Raw genomic sequence first — 13,967 nt, forward strand, 5'->3', positions numbered from 1 at the left:
AATACGAATGCTTGAGGTGATGATGCATGACAGGACCAAGAAATTCAATGTTTGAGAAAAATGTTTCATGTGAAGTAGCAGTCCCAGGGCATCTGGTAACTAAGCAAGGAACTGTCCCTAGAACTCTGCAAGAGAAAAAGGATAAAGGCAATTGTAATTAGAAGATATAAGCTAATGACTCAGGCATGTGCTAATGGCCCCTTAATAAATCCCTTTTGAGCTTCCTGAAAACTGGTTTCAGGATCCTCTACTTGGAACCAGCTTGATGTAGTTGGAAGTCTGGGTCCTGACTGCTCCGAAATTAAACTGTTTAAATATCCAGCTTTAATAGAATGGCTTTGAAAACAGCTGGGTCCCCAAGGGTGTTGCAACAGGCTGTTGATCATGGATGCTTCAGGGCCAGCATTCAGACAAACATGGTCTTGTTTGCCATGATGAAAGGCAGAATAGCTGTATGCACATAGCACAGAGACAGCACACTTGTCTAGAAAATGTTATTCCTGTACATAAATAAAGTCTTGTAATGTCAGTCTGAGAAAGGAGAGAATAAACAGCTTCTTAGGCACAGATATTTGATGTACTGAGGATCAAGCCATGCTTCAGTCCTATACAGTGATAACTCCTTCCCCTCTATCGTGCAAAAATTTCCTTTCAGTCTCTGATAGTCTGAATCTGATCATAATAAAGTCCCTTCATATGAACTTCCTTTGTACCTGTATTTGCCAAGAATTTCAAAGAGAACAGGTATAAGTCATTGAGCAGAATACAACAAAAGATTTGAAATTCCATGAATTGGACTCCTTCCTCCCTGACTTTCTGTAAAGGAAAAGAAGAGTGGGCTAGGAAAGCATATAAATGAGGAGTCAACAAATATTATTTACTGACAGTTGTTACTATACAATTTCATAAACCAGGGCATCTTGACTTTCCTGTGTCCCGAACACACTATGCCTCTGCCCTTCACTTTGTGGATACCCTCTACATCACTGCAGTACAAAGAAGACAAAGTGATTCTGATTCTCTTGCTCTTTAAAGAACTGTCTCTAAGACCAAATCAAATAACAGCCCCCACCCCCACTTTCCCCCCAACTTGATATTGAAAAACAAAACAGAAAAACCTCCATGATTGGGTAAAAGAAGGGACAAAGTTGCTATTTCACAGCTTCAACAAAATGCCAGAGAAGTGTGCAAAAATAGTTCTAGTTCAAGAAAGAAATTCCTGTTAATAGGTTAGAGGCACCCTTTCCACTAAGGGGATTCTCAAGTGTGAAATACTTCTTTCAGAAAAATTAGATGCCTTTGATAACACTTATATGTGAGAAATGTGTAGCATTAAGCCAAAACAGAAAATATAAATTTTGCTGTCCAAATAACTATGCCAGAAATAAATATTCCAACTTTTTCTTGAAATGACACGCAAAACATACTTGTGGGCACTTTACAGAAGATAGTTCAGTGCTTGATTAAAGTGATAAATTATTCACAAAACAAAACCTGTGAATAAGTTGGTGAGTGACCCCAAGGTGTGATTCCCTTAGATCATGAAATAGAGTCCCTGGTGAGAAGCTCAACAGGACCTGGCAGTAAATTGTTTGCTCACAGCCCAGAAAGTCAATCATATCCTGGGTTGCACCAAACGGGGTTGGCCATCAGGTCAAGGGAGGGAATTCTCGTCCTCTACTGAACTCTTGTGGGACCCCACCTAAAGTGCTGCATCCAGCTCTGGGGTTCCCAACATAAAGGTGGTGAGATTCTGGCACAGGTTGCCCAGAGAACTTGTGGATGCCCCATCCCTGGGAGTGTTAAAGGCCAAGATTGCGTGGGGTTTTGAGCAACCTGATCTAGAGGAAGGTGTCTCTGTCCATGGCAGGGAAGTTAGAACTAGATGATCTGTAAGTTCCCTTCCAACACAAACTGTTCTGTGATTCTATGAACGTCAGCACGAAGGCCAGAACACATGATCAATGTTATCAGTTGTTACAAGATAAGAAGGAAAAGATGCTGATGTTCAGACACAGGTATGAGTTGCTTGTATTTGGCAGCCACAGCTGTTGGCAACGGACAGAGCAGCTAATCACATATTTCCCTGCCAGGAGAGGATTGCTTCCCTTATCTAGAGCTTTGCTTCCATCTAGTTTTAACTTTCTTAATAAGGAAGGCTCTCCCTACTTCTACTGAAGGACAATGTTCCATAGTCTAAAACTCAGTTCACTGCTTTTCTTTTTTCATTTTTGCAAATGTATCACATTTTTTATATTTACTGCTTTATTAACCATAGTGATTATACATACTTGTTTTACAGTAAGCAAAATTTCTGTTATTCATGGTAGAGAGAGAGAGAGAAATATTATTTCAAAGTAGGCCTGAATTCAATTATTTAGATTGAGAGGGAATCAACCTGTGAAACAGTAATAATTAGAATTAACAATGCTGACTTCTGCCAAGGTACTCACTGTTCCATACCACGAAGGAATATATAACAACTCACATAGACTAGGAGACAGCTCAGGACATGTCCAAGGAGGTTGGGTCTGCATGGGGGGACAACACCCAGAATGACACTGGCCCTACCCAGAGCTCAAAAGCAGTAAACATGATCCATTCATTGTGAATGAAAATCACCTAGACTGAAAAAATGGCCTGCAGTTAAGTTTTACTTCAGAAATTTAAAAGAACATCAAAGAAACACTGTTTTGAAAATTAGTAGTGTTCCAGTAACTAAAGCTGTGGAGAGAACAGGGGCTAATAACTATCCAGTGTGAGGTTTGAGGTATAGTCTAACACCTGTCCTGCACATTTTTATTCATGTCTGTTTTTGATTGGTTTTACTATTTTGTAAATCTTAATTTTATTAAGATTTTATTTATATTTTATTTAAAAGTTTATTAAAAATTTTATTTAAAAATTTTACTATCTTGTGTAAATCTTAACTTTATTAAAAAGCTGATTTACTTATGTCTAATTATGTGTAAATATATGAAAGGGGAGATTTTCTTTCAGCATACCTATTTAATTTACCTGTTGTTATGGGACAAAGGTAACCATGCAAAATGAGAGGGGCACGGGGAAGGAAACGTATCTCTAATGGCCATTTTTGTCACACATATACTAAAAACAGAATACATATAATGCAAACCAAACTTCTGTTTAGTTCATTTTTTATTTCTATGATGGCAAAAATGAATTTGTCTGTAATTCATAAAGCTTAATGAGTTTCTGATAAGACTTATTTTGTATACTTGAACAGTGCAAAGAAAGATGGTTATAAGATTTGGTGAAACTGGCATCAAATTTTTGTACACTTATCTGAAAAGCAAGCTTTAACAGACTGATTACTGTAGCTTATACTCCTTTGCTTTGCTATTTGTGGTAAGATTTCAGCACTCATTTGCACCTGGGCATTTGTATCAGTGAGCACATTGATCATCTGCGCATCACCTTACTTTGAGGGCAGATTTGTTTTCAGACTGCTGAGCTTTTGAATCTTTCCATGTCTCTATCACTGTATCAATTTGGCTTGAACATCAAGAGCAAGTAGGAAGAATAAATGGGGAGTTGGCTAAGCAGAACAAGGTACAACAAAGCAGAAAAATCTCTCTTGACTCTATACTTGCATTTGGATTCCCTCATCAAACGATGTGTTTCTATAGAGATGTATTTTAAAAACTATTACTTCTCAGCTTCCTCCAGCAGTCTTCATTCATTCCTGTTGATCTTTCAAGTACCACTCATTTCTGTTTTTAAAACCCAAATGCTCTCCTTGACTCAAGCTGTTAATTTTAGGACAAATAACCAATAGCAATAAGGTTACAAGACACTTTGCACTTAGATTATATCTGTAGGGATATCACAACACTGGATGTATGAATTTCAGAGTCCCATGTCTCACAGATGTTTTTAGTATGGCCTGTGGTCCTACAGCACATGATAAAGGCAAATGCATTTTTGTGTGATAGATAGATAGATAGATAGATAGATAGATAGATAGATAGATAGATAGATAGATACATACATACATACATACATACAAACATACATACATAGATACAGACAGACAGATATATATTAACTGAACAAAATTCATATCATCCCTTGGGGAAGAGTGTTAAAGAACTTTAACAATTTGAAAATATTACTTCAGTTATAACCATTAGTACTATCTTGATCTGTAAGCAGGACAAATCAGCTTATTTAATGATTATTGCCTTTCTGGATCTTAACTGGTATCTGTTTTTAAAAGTATGTTGTTTCCAAGACAATTAAGAACTGGATGGTAAGAACTAGCACAGAAATCAAGAACATTAAAATGAACTATTTCCCAAACACAAAAGAAGAGACAGCAGAAAATCAGAGAATCTATTTAAATATTCATTTGGATATGTCAGCCTGAAGACAAATGAACTTATTACATATCAGTAAATGAACTTACTACATTTCAGTAATTGTATTTGTCCTCTCCTTTTAATTGCACCTGGGAATACAAAACACGATGTGACTGCACCTGACTGGATAGCAATGATGGACAGAGTGGTGATAAAATTTTCCAAACTGACCTTCCTTATCCAGCAGACAGATTTACAGAAGTGCAGCCCAAGGAAACAACTACTTTTTTGATTTCTTTTCCACTGGGATGTTTCTCTTTTCTGAGCAAACCAGGCAGAAAAGAAGAAGAGAAAACCAGTGGCAGCTTTTCAAGAAGGACTCGCTTTGTTAGCTGTCACTAATTTACTACCTGTGTATGTTTCTGTGCCCTCAAGCAAGCAGATTATAAGGTTCTGGGTTAAAAAAAAATGGATGATACTTCACATTCCAGGACAGTAAGAGACTCAGTAAATATCAAATCAATTTGCTAATTAATTAATCCCTTCAATATCTTTGTAATGAACTGTTAGTTTTCTGTGGCTTTTTGTTGCTCTTTTTTCTTCAGAGGAGGAAAATGAAAACCATGGAGTTGAAGTATGCTTCCAGGCATAGTCTCCAATGAAATCCCCATGTGTTACCAGAGTGTCTAAGGTAGAATTCAACTTATTCTACAAGAGAGGGAGTTTTCAGCAGAGCATTTGGTTGGAAAGATTAACTCCCTGAATAATTTTCTCATGTAGTCTTCAACTGATTTGGTCTGCTGGTCAGACTGGCCCATGCCAAACCCTGCTGTCTCAGTGGGACTTCACAGAAGTGGATGAAGGGCCCAAAAAACTCTTCTTCCTAGAATTTAAAGGCTATCAGTTTCCTATTTCTTTTAATTAGTTATCATGTGTACATATGCAGGGAGTGTGGCTGGAGAAAAATGTGTTTTATTTTGATTTATTATTACTTTGGAATTTTATTTTAATTAATGTCAGGAGGACTTAGAATTTTAGGAAGACATTCTTTCAAGATGCATTCGAAGCAAAAGAAATAAACAAAAATTATTTGAATGGGCCTATAATGTGAAAAAACCCCAAACATTTTGTGATGACATCAAAATAGTTAAGAAGCGGGACGAAAACAAAGCTATGCGTGTGGTATTTTCTGAGCTCCCCAGATGGAGAAGGAATTGATGAATCTGACCCCATGTTCTTAAAAGGCTAATTTATTATTTTATGTTACTGTATTATATTAAAGAATGCCGTACTAAAACATAGAGAAAGGATACAGACAGAAAGCTTAACAAGATATTACTGAAAAACCTGTGACTCTCCCTTCCAGAGTCCACCACAGCCTGACCATGGATTGGTCATTAAGTCAAAACAATTCACATGTTGGATAAACAATCTCCAACCACATTTCAAAGCAGCAAGACACAGGAGAAACAAATGAGATAATATTGTTTTCCTTTTTCTCTGAGGCTTCTCAGCTTCCCAGGAGAAGAAATCCTGGTGAGGGGACTTTTCCAGAAAATATGACAGTGACAATGTGTAATTTTTGTATTTTTCACTACTGACACAGATCAAGGCTGAGTCCTAAAGAAAGGTTCTGGCAAGTTGTCCTAGCATGGCTGTAACAGAGATGAAAAACACTGAAGCAGATGTGGGGAAAGTAAGCCTTAACTGACAAAAATAGTCTATAATTCCTGTTTAAACCCTGGAGCTGGAGATCACCTCACCCATGACTGCTTGGTCAAAGGCAATGAGGACAGTTACTCAGTTCACTGCAATTTTTCTAGGACTATACCATCATTAACTATTTTGACAAATGAGAGAGAAATGTATTATGACAAGATTGAGGGCAAAACAGAATGCCTAAAACTGCAAACAGCATAATCATTTGTCTTAGTGACAGGAAAAGGGAGCTGTGGTAATTGCCAGGGAATAAATTGAGTCAGCAGCGTTCTTTAATATGGCATGAACTGCTGTGTGCAGTGAGAAAGGCAAGAACCCATGGAAAGTAAGGAGGTAAGACAAATAAAGAAGGGCCAACAGCAGATGATCAAGGAGATGGAAGTCAGTGGGACTTCTCTGCAGCCATGCAGAAGTAACCCAAGGAGAGAATTGATACCCAAAGGAAGAAAGGGCAAGGAGCAGCATGCTGACAGCCACATGGGCTGTCACTTGAGGCAACAAAAAGGCTAAGTGGGAGAAGCCAAACTACATCCCTGTATCTGCACTCTTAAGTGACAGTGGATGAAGAGCAAGGATACAAGTACAGCCTAGAGACAGCACTTGCAAAGCTCAGCAGCAGGAAAGCTTGGATCTGGACAGCCATCACATGACCCCAGCAGGACAGGAGGCTGAGCAGGCTGACAGGGCATAGAATCCCAGAAGATTATGGGATCATGTGTATGTCTCAAAAATGATAGCTGGATAGCAATGGAGCCAACCAAGGATTGTTTGCACTAACAGACGAGGATTGCTGGTGTCAATTCCCTGTGAGAAAGGAGAAGATGTGGCTGGAGACAGGGGCCATGCGGACGGAGGGCAGCACTCTTCCTGGACTAACAGCCTTGTTGTAGTTCCTGGAGATGAGCCCAACACAGTATCACACAAGCATGGGAATGAGGGCAAGATGTGGGCATGTGCTGTGGAAGGAGATCAAGACCATCGAAGTTCCTTGAAGCTGTGAAAAATGCATATTTTATGATTGGCTTTTCACAAATATTAAAATTAATATTATATGTGTTATGTTAGAAAGTTATGCTGTATTAATTTTCTTAAATAGTGTGCTAAATATAGTTTTAGGTTATAACATAATGTTAAAATAGAAACTATGCTATCTAAGATACCTTTTTTAAAGAGAGGACTCACACTGAAATAACATCCACAGGACACCTAAATCTTTCAGAGAAAAAGAATTTATTGCTCTCTTATCGAGTTCTTCCTGCCCTGCTCAGCCCTGAAGACGCTGTTAGGATTCAGAGGAAGAAGTTGACACTGACCAGACAGAATCCTTTGTTTGAATGGAATTTATGCATCATGTATGAGGTGTATGAACATGCAACAGGCTATTGCTTTTAAGGGTTAATACTCTGTTAACGGGTGTCCTTTTTCGGGCTTGTGCTGCCCAGAATGAGGTACCTGGACTGTCTGCAACTCTTTGTTTTTCTTGTCTCATATTAACTCATTCATACATTTCATACATGATACATAAATTCCATTCAAACAAAGGATTCTGTCTGGCCAGTGTCAGCTTCTTCCTCATAATCCTAGCAGCTTCATCCTGCCTGAGCGAGATGGGAAGAAGTTAGTTTCTCCTGATAATGGAGCACTAAATTCTCTTTCCCTGAAAGATTTAGATGTCCTGTAACTGCTATCTCGGTGGGAGACCATTCTTTAGAGAAAAAGCATCCTACATTGCATAGTTTCTATTTTAACATTTTGTTATAACCTAAAACTATATTTAACACACTACTTAAGAGAATTAATACAGCATTAATTTCTGACACTACACATATAATATTAATTTCAATATTTGCGAAAAGCCAATCATAAAATACGCATTTTTCACAATGTTTCGCTCTTTCCTTTCACCCTGCCCCTATATCCAAACCCACTGCCGCGTTCTTACACAGTAAGTCAGGGGCTAACAAACCAATTCCCACGCCAAGCGCGCAATATACTAATATAACTTTCTGATTGCTTGAAGACCCTCCGACTTCCATGTTCCTTTCGACCACGAGCATCTACCACCCGGGGCCAAACCACACTGGTTGCTCTAACACGGCCCCAAGCGCTTCACGCCAGCGGTGCAGCTACAGCCCCGACGCGAGTTCCCCCACAGGGGCCTGGGGGCGCTGCCGCCATTACCGGGGCCCCGCCCCTCAGCGCGGCCGGGGCGCGTGCGCCGTGCGCGCGGCGCCTGCGCGCGGGCGGAGGCGCGAGAGCAGCGCGCTCGCTCAGGGACCGGCCGGGCCGGGCCGGGCACCGCCGCCCTGCAGGGCAGCCCCGCCGCCGCTCCCTCCTCCTCCGCCTCCTCCTCCTCCGCCTCCTCCTCCTCCTCGTCGCCGCCGCAGCAGCAGCAGCTGACGCTGCTCGTGATGCAGCCCGGCGGCGGCGAGGAGGCGGCGGCCGGGGCGGCGGGGGTGGTCCTGCAGCCGAGCGCCGACCCGCAGCTGCCGCCCTCCGCTAGCGGCGGCCTCATGGTGTTCTACGAGCTGGGGGCCCCCGGCGAGATCGAGGTGGGAGAGGAGGAGGTCGAGGCGGCGGGCGGCGAGAGCACGGCCAGCCTGGAGGAGCTGGAGGAGGAGGAGGCGGCGGTGGTGCCGGAGGCTGCAGGCAGCGAGGCGGCGGCGGGCGGCGAGTGTAAGAGCTGCACGTACGAGGGCTGCAGCGAGACCACCACGCAGGTGGTGAAGCAGCGCAAGCCCTGGATGTGCAAGCGGCACCGCAACAAGATATACAAGGACAAGTACAAGCGCAAGAAGAGCGACCAGGCCCTGGGGGGCGGCGGGGCGGCGGCCGCGGGGGGCGGCCCGCGGGCCGAGGTGAGGCGGGGGGCGGCGGGGCCTCGGCCCGGCCACGCTCGGTGCCGCGGGGTCCCTCGGAGCTGGGGCTTCCTGGGGGGCTCTAGGGATCTGTCAGACGGCCAGAGGAAGGGAGGAAGTTTAGGGCCGTCCTGCAGCTCGCTCTTCTTCCTGTTTGCCAGAGCAAACTCCGTTTGTTTTCAGTTCTGAGGTAAATTGTAGAAGCTTACAGCTATATCGGGTTCCAAGAAAAGAAATGTCGCTAGAAGATGCTTCGCTTGCAGCGTGGCTTTTTTTCCCGTGGGAGGAAAGTATAGACTAAGAGAGGTGTCAGACTTGTTTCTCAGCTGGTGCTGAAGTGTGGAGTTTTAAAGTCAACGGCTTTGGGTATCAGATGTACAAAAATCAGTTGTGCAGGTTCTTCAGGATGCTTTTTGTTTTTTACTTTTATATTAAATGGCAGGTAAATATTTCGACAACTACTATTTCATACTTAACTTGTATAAGCTAATGTGTATTGTTTAGATGGGGAAATACTATCAGTGGGAAAACTGATGGTAATGTACATTTTTTTAATTACTCTTTTTCCTACAGTTTGTGACTCAGCTAGGACCATACACTTCTGTGATGGTCGCTTGTACAGAGTTAGTGTTTCAGATCTTGTATTTAGATGAAACAGAAAAAGGGAAATAGTTTTACACTTGAAGGTTCTGAGTTGTTTGTGCTCAAAGGGGTAGGTGTGAAATAGTGATTGTCAGAAGAAAAAAAATCATCACAGCTGTGTCTGGAGTTGTGTGACTGGGAACTGATCTAACTGCAAACTGACCACCCAAATCTTTCCTCTTTCTGTTTTTCTTCATGTAAATAAAATAGCAACCCTACTGGGTGTCACACGAAAGGATCTTCTTTTGTATGTCTGTAAAAGCCATGAGGCAGGTGCTTTAAAAAAGGGAAGTGTACGTGATGCTGCTAGGGAATATTCTCTCCTCTTCCAGTTCAAAGGACTTGCTGATGTTTTCCTGATGTATTCCGTAACTATAATTGATAAGTGTTCCATATAATATTTTGGATTTTTGTTGAACCCTTATAAGCTCTGAGCCTCTGTTACATTCTGACGGTTTTTTCAGGTCTGCTACCTGGTGTTTTTGAATCTTGTTGGTGTCAACCTAATTTGCCAGGTAGTCTTAACATTAGAACAGTTCCTCTTGTGTTTGTAATATTTAGTCTAAGTCTTTTGGTTCTCACATTGAAAAGGCGTAGCATGCTTGTTTCCATTGAAAAAGTTACACAATATTATCATCCATGCTGTTTTGTGAGCCTTTTCTAATTCTAGTAGCTACTTGTCATTTCAATAAGAGAAGCTGCACACATTATTCAAGAGGAAAATGAATTCTAGATTTAAATACCAGCATGACTTTCCCTCTTTCTCTTCCTTCCCTGATAGTTCATCTTGCTCAGTTCATGTGTGTGTCTACACAAATACTTGTGCTAGTTTAGGAAAGGGGACAGTATGGGAGAAGGGTAAAAATGCTGCATTTCATGTAGTGATGGGTTAAAACTTTTTGATCTGTAGCATGAAATAGTGATTATTGCATGTTGGAAGAAGGTGGGTTTTCTTTTCCCAGTTTGTGCAAGTGGAGATTGCTTTGAATGTAAGGAAATTAGGGCCTGAATTTGCAGGAAAAAGCAGGGTATTTAGTGCTAAACTTACTTTTTTTACAGTGTTTATTGAGGCCATTTTCAGTAAAAGTTCATAGTAGAAGTTTTATTTTTCACTTCTGTGGAGAGGATAGAAGTGAAAGGTACTGGGATAGTTTTTTGTTGTTCCTGCTTTTGAACCCTTTCAGGTAGACGGAAGTATCAGTAAGTTTTGAACGTAATACACATAGGATTCGGCATTGGTTGAAATTTTCTAAACCTTTCATATTTTCTTTAGAGCAGATTGTAGAGCCACATTGTACTAGTATGTCTCATCAGATGACTGGTGATTGTACAGGGAACAGAATAAACTTTGGGGGCAAAAAAAATAGCCTGTGGCTCTGCCGTGTTCATCATAGTGTTCTCAAGTATGTTTTGGTACTACAAGGATTATTGTCATTCCTGCCCAATTACAAATGGTAAATATCATTCATTTCCACAAGCTGGAGGCTGACCTGTTATAAATTACTTCATTTTTAAGAAATGCAGTCAAATAAATTGAAGCCAATAACTAGTCCTAGTAACCTGTTCAGTGTTGCAGTATAGAAGACTAACTCAACTACATTGCTTCACTCTTGCTGGTGAAATAGTGAAAGGAGGTGGAAAGAAGAGGCCTGGTCTTGAATAGAGAGATTTCCATTCCTGTGCTGTTACTTTGCTCTGCAGATTAAGGAGGCAAATGTTCTTTACTCTTGGGATTTTCTGTGTATGACTGTATCAGAGTTCATTGTCTGACCTCCCTTGTTTTTTGTTTTTTGTTTTCTGTCATGTTCAGGATAGTGTTGAAGGTTCAGTGTCTGTCACAAAACAGAGAACAGGATCCATTGGAGATCGCCCAGCAAGACCTACTCTTTTAGAACAAGTATTGAATAAAAAGAGGCTGGTAAGTCTTGTTTTTGAGAGATTTTGAATTCAAAAAAGTAAAGACAATGTAACAGTGTTTACCTGTCACCATTGTGAGAAAAGAAAATGAGTTTAATAAGCATGCACTGCAAGTGCATAATTTCAAATTTGAAACATGCTTCAGAGATGTGTGCTTCAGTCTCTCTGTGAAGAATACTAAGATGACTGAATTTAATGATCTGAAGTTTTGGCAGTCACAGGTGGGGTGGTTTCTTTAGGGTAAATAGTGCCTACAGTATAACTGAGATGGTTTTAGCTTGTTCAACCAAAGCCTTAGGTAGAACAATGAATGGACTTTAGGTCTGATGTAAGCTTTACTATGGTGTGTTTTAGAAGTTATAGATGTATCATATAAAACTTAAAATTGTGTATATGTGTGTTGATAAAGCAAACTCTAAGCAAACAGTGTGATTTATAATATTTACAGACTGCCTAAATGATGTATCTTGTAAGTTTTTTAAACACTAGTTTTTCCTTTAACAAGTTAAGCCCAATGCTTAATAGGGAAATCATTCAGTACCTAACAGTTTATTCAGCTTCTTCACTACAACTTTCTTTGTTGCCTCTTTTGCAGTCCCTATTCTTCAAAAGCTATTGGGACTGTTGGTCTTCGTTTGTTACCTGTGCAATTAACACAATTTACCAATCCTCATTATAGTGTAGTGCTTGTTCAGAAATTTGGAAAGCCTTAAAAGAAACATCATGTCAGTCTTAGGTATACAACTACCTAGATGTATTTCTTGATAATTCTTTCTCAGTGATGGCACTTTTGTAGTGATTGTGTCTAAAAACTCAGAGGAGCATTCATAACTCTTCAGTTTTTATGAGGAAAACAAGTCATGAACTACAGAGTAGTTTTCATATTATCTCTTGTTCTTCATGCCCCACTTACTGGCTTGCTGTCCCCTTTCCTGTCTGTTTCTATGGACGTGGCTTTTAATTAAATTTGAAAGGCATCTTATGAATGAAACATTATTTTTTATGGAAGTACAGCAACCAGAAGCTCTTTAAATAGATATTCAGAGCTTTTGCACTAATTATGTCAAGGCTCTTTAAGAACTCAGGCCTCCTTCCAGTATTCCTGAAATTCAGATTCTCCTTGATCTGGTTCTTGCTTCTCTCTTTCTCCTCTGACTTGCAGTACCGCTTTGGTTATATCACTGAAGTAACCATTCACAATGAGCAAGCATCTAGGGAATTCATTCAGATGAAAAATAACCCTGTTCCTGTATTAATTTTTGGAAGGAATCAATTTGCCAAGGAACCTGATTTGCCATTTTACCTTACAATCACTTGTGCTGCCACCATGCAGGAATGAGGGTGAACAACCAGAGTTGGATTACAGACTGCAGCTATTCAAGCCAGGAGCCAAATGCAAATACTTTTAGATACTTTTGTCTTTTGATTGAATGCAGAGGAGTTTTTTAAGTCATTCCCTGTGGATGGACTGCTGTTTTGAAATGTTGGGAAATTCTGGACAGTCAGTGAAAACCATAGAGTGTCTTGAGTTGGAAGGGACCCACAAGGATCATTGAGTCCAACTCCCTGCTCCTCACAGAACTGCCTAAAACTAAAATATGTGCTATGGGCATAGTCCTGATGCTTGAACTCTGACAGGCACATGAGCTTTGCTGCAGGATTACAATATTTTATTCATTTATTAAACTGGTTTTGAGTGATCTGCAGTGAGAAATGTAGAAATTAGCTCAATTGAAACACATCTGTAGAACTGAAGCACAACTGAAAGATGTTTTTGTCTGACATGTCAATAAATCACTCCAGTTTGCTATACTTACAGGGTTTTTATGATATTAAGCAATAGCAGTGGGTAATGTGCAAATTCATATAATGGAAAAATATTACTATGGTAGCTATTTAATATATGTGAGTTTTGTAAAGTAAAGTTCACTTTCTCTCTCTTTTCAGTCCCTACTCAGAAGCCCAGAAGTAGTGCAGTTTCTACAGAAACAACAGCAACTGTTAAGTCAACAAGCTTTGGAACAAAGGCAGCAACAGTTTCAAGGAGCACCTGGGTAATGAGGAAAGATCAATGATCTGCAGATGAGTCTGGTGTGGAAGGAGGAACAGGATCTGTATTTTGTATAAATACAAAGAATCTTAGTGTTTAAACAAAAATGGAAGTTGCTGTTGTTATGTATTCGTTTCCTGTTTGCACTTTTGAGGTTTTGAGCTGCTTGGGTGTCTGCAGACTTGTGAGCAAATCATAGAATGGCCTGGGTTGTGTTAAGGAAACTTCCCAGTCTGACCATTCACAGGAGTCTCTGACAGTCACTTTCCCGGTGCCAGGGACTTCAACTTCTGGGACCAAAGCTCCTTCACTGCGGGTAGCTCCAGTGATCTGACAGGCGCCCCACTTGACTCCCTGCACACCTGGCTGGCAGTCAGACCAGGTTTCCTCACTGGTTTGACCCCAGGTCTTTATGGAACCTTGTTCCATAAAGCAATTTATTAACAGTGTAATAACACA

The 13,967-nt window shown here is 40.6% G+C and overlaps 1 protein-coding gene across 1 annotated transcript in view; it reads left to right on the forward strand.

The window, feature by feature from the left end:
* Positions 1-13,620, forward strand: part of RFXAP (regulatory factor X associated protein) — a 33,532-nt gene extending 19,912 nt beyond the window's left edge. The window contains exons 2-4 of the mRNA XM_071448346.1: positions 8,147-8,899; positions 11,352-11,459; positions 13,406-13,620. Of these exons, the coding sequence (XP_071304447.1) occupies positions 8,147-8,899; positions 11,352-11,459; positions 13,406-13,516 (972 nt within the window). The 3' untranslated portion in view covers positions 13,517-13,620. The remainder of the gene's footprint in view (positions 1-8,146; positions 8,900-11,351; positions 11,460-13,405) is intronic.
* Positions 13,621-13,967: the final 347 nt, after the last annotated feature.

The sequence above is a fragment of the Agelaius tricolor genome, unplaced genomic scaffold (genome assembly GCF_023055355.1).
Source record: "Agelaius tricolor isolate 1412-34295 unplaced genomic scaffold, bAgeTri1.0.p SCAF_26, whole genome shotgun sequence".
NCBI lineage: Eukaryota > Metazoa > Chordata > Aves > Passeriformes > Icteridae > Agelaius > Agelaius tricolor.